Consider the following 2,846-nt stretch of genomic DNA (forward strand, 5'->3'; position numbering starts at 1 on the left):
GGTTAAATATCAGAATGAATAAGGGTGGAGTGAGAGGGGTGCCACAAAGCAGCAAGAGGAAAGGGGGAGGAGAGGGAACCTCCTGGCTTTAACAGTCCTGGGGCTCTGTCTCCCACCTCGAACCCAAGCCTATGCCAAAGAGACAAACAGGTGAAGCTCAAGCAAACTCGCTGGCCCCTCTTCTTCCTTCTCAGTTTTGACTACTTTTAAAATGTAGTACTATTTTAACTCTATGAACATTTTAGTTTTTTTTTTGTTTGTTTTTTGTTTTTGGGCCACATCTGGCGGTGCTCAGGAGTTACTCCTGGCTGTCTGCTCAGAAACAGCCCCTGGCAGGCACGGGGGACCATATGGGACACCGGGATTTGAACCAACCACCTTTGGTCCTGGATCGGCTGCTTGCAAGGCAAACACCGCTGTGCTATCTCTCCAGGCCCATGAACATTTCAGTTTTTAAATATACCAAATAATAAAATATAGATATTTCAGTACATAAGGTTATGAACTTCTTGGGGTTTGGGTTTATTTCTTCCCCTTTTTTGGGGGGGAGGGAAGAGTTGGGTGACACCTATTGATGTTCAGGGCTTACTTGTAGCTCTGTGCTCTGGGGTCACTCCAAGAGGGCTCTAGCAACCACATAGGGTGTCAGGGATCAAACCTGAATCAGCTCTGTAAAAGGTAGTTGCCATACCTGTTGCACTATCACTCCAGCCCAATCCATCTCCTTTTTCATTTCCTTTTTCTTCTTTCTTCATCTTTTCTTCCTCTACCACCTCCTCCCCCCTCCTTGTCACCTACTCCTCCCATCCCCTTCTTTCTCTACCTCCTTCACTCCTCCTTTCCTTTACCTTTTTTTTTCTTTTTTGGTTTTTGGGCCACACCTTGCGACAGTGCTCAGGGGTAACCCCTGGCTTTGCTCTCAGAAATTACTCTGGCAGGCTCAGATGATCATTTGGGATGCCCCATCATCCTCTCATGCTCTTATTCATCCACTTCTCCACCTCCTCATGTCCTCCAACTCCTTCTCCTTTTCTTCTGTTTCATTCTTTTCTCTTCTACTTCCCCTCCTCCTCCTTTCTCCTTTCCCTCTACACCCTCTCCAAATTTTTCTTTTCTCCTCCTCCTCCTCTTCTGTCTTAGACATCCAATTTTGCAACCTCGAATCCCCCAAAGTATCCCCTTTTCCCCCAAAGCTCCCCTTCCCTCACCATATCCTCCTCCCAACACCAGTGCCCCCTTTTTCCATCATTGTCCCATTACCTCCCACCCACCAGGTTCCTTCCCACACCCTCAACTCCAAAGGGAAACAAACTGGAGAACTTGAGACTTTTTCTAAACCACAACCACCTATTTCCTAATGATCAACCTTATTCACCCACGTTCTCATTTTTCAGAAAATGCCCACCCTCAATCAACCCCCTAGTCTCAGCAAGAGCAAAGAGCCCCAATCCCAACATGAGTGCTTAACCAGTGTGAACCACTCCGTGCCTGTACCTCGAGCACACACACAGACACTGAAGGAGACAGAGGATGAGCAGGAACCTACTTTATTGCAGGGTCCTGCTAAAGCAGGACAAGGGGAACTAGTTGTTCTGATTGCACCTTCTTCCTTCTCTTCTTCCTCCTCCTCTCTTCAGTCCTCATCTTCTGAGTCTTCGTACAAACCCTCATAATCCTCTGCAGAGGATGAGGAGTTACCATCAGAGGCTTTGTCTTCCTCGCCTTCCTCGTTCTCCTCGTCGTCCTCTTCGTCCTGTTCCTGATCATCATCGATTTCATCATTGTCGCCTTCCATTTTGTCCTTGCCTCCATGGTCCTCCTCCTCAAAGTTCTTCTGGTCTTTGTCTCTTCCTGCTGTTGCTCCCACACTGCGCCTCTTCTTGGCTTCGTACTCGGCCTTTTCCTCGATGTATTGTTCTTTCAGCTGGGTGGCTCTATATTGATAAGGAATTTTTTCCCAATCGCTCAACTGTCGCCACATCTGGCCGATTTCTTTGGCAACTTGCTTCATAGCCATCCCGGGGTTGTCAAAACAGATCTGGGGCTGGTATTCCTGATAGAAGATTATGAAGGCGGACTTTGGTCTTTTAGGCGCTTCGGTGTCCCTCTTGGCCGCCCATGTGGGGTCATAACGCCTCTTCTGGCGCCGGTAGCGCCTTCCATCGGCCTTGGCCATTTCCTTAAAGCGCTCTTTTTCTTCAGTACCCAGGACATTCCACCTATGCTCACAGTCTCTCAGAAAACGGTGGTAATCCACTGCCAGCTGATAGTTCTGTTCCCTCAACTCCTGGCGGCAAGCCTGCAAGAAGTACTCGTAGGCGGTGGTCCTGCCCTTGGGCCTCCCTGAAGCTGATGGCATCATCCTACCTGGGCAAAGGGCGAACCCTGTGGGGACACTGGCCTCTCGAGATCTTTCCACACCTCTGCGCCCGGGAGGCCTCTGGGACTGCTCAGGTAGCCTGGGCGCCCTGCCCAGCATTCTTTGCTCACTGATACTGTGACATCCCTGCTAGGGTCAGAGCTCATGATGCCCTGTCGACACCACTTGCCTCCAACACAGAGGGGCAATCAGCCCAGGTCCTGAGGGTGTGTGTGTGTGTGTGTGTGTGTGTGTGTGTGTGTGTGTGTGTGTGTGTATAAATGTTTTGTGTTTTGCTTTCTGGGTAACTGGCAGTAGTGTTTTGTGTTTTGCTTGCTGAGGGTGTGTGTGTAAATGTTTTGTGATTTGCTTTCTGGGTAACATGCAGTAGTGTTCAGGGCTTACTCCTGCTTCTGTGCTCAGCCATCATTCTTAAGAGGAACATGCAATGTTCCAACCCTCATCCCTTTGCCAGTGTTCATTTCCC

The 2,846-nt window shown here is 49.2% G+C and overlaps 1 protein-coding gene across 1 annotated transcript; it reads right to left on the reverse strand.

Annotated features, from left to right (window-relative positions):
* Positions 1 to 1,633: 1,633 nt before the first annotated feature.
* LOC125998764 (high mobility group protein B3-like) lies at positions 1,634 to 2,479 on the reverse strand. Its single transcript, XM_049766832.1, has one exon. The coding sequence runs from the start codon at positions 2,477 to 2,479 to the stop codon at positions 1,634 to 1,636; it is 846 nt and encodes a 281-aa protein (XP_049622789.1).
* Between the last annotated feature and the right edge of the window lie 367 nt (positions 2,480 to 2,846).

This window comes from Suncus etruscus, chromosome X (genome assembly GCF_024139225.1).
Source record: "Suncus etruscus isolate mSunEtr1 chromosome X, mSunEtr1.pri.cur, whole genome shotgun sequence".
Taxonomy (NCBI): Eukaryota; Metazoa; Chordata; class Mammalia; order Eulipotyphla; family Soricidae; genus Suncus; species Suncus etruscus.

Bases quoted from the DNA above. Each gene is read 5' to 3' on its own strand.
- LOC125998764 (XM_049766832.1), bottom strand. From the start codon at position 2,479: ATGCTGGGCAGGGCGCCCAGGCTACCTGAGCAGTCCCAGAGGCCTCCC.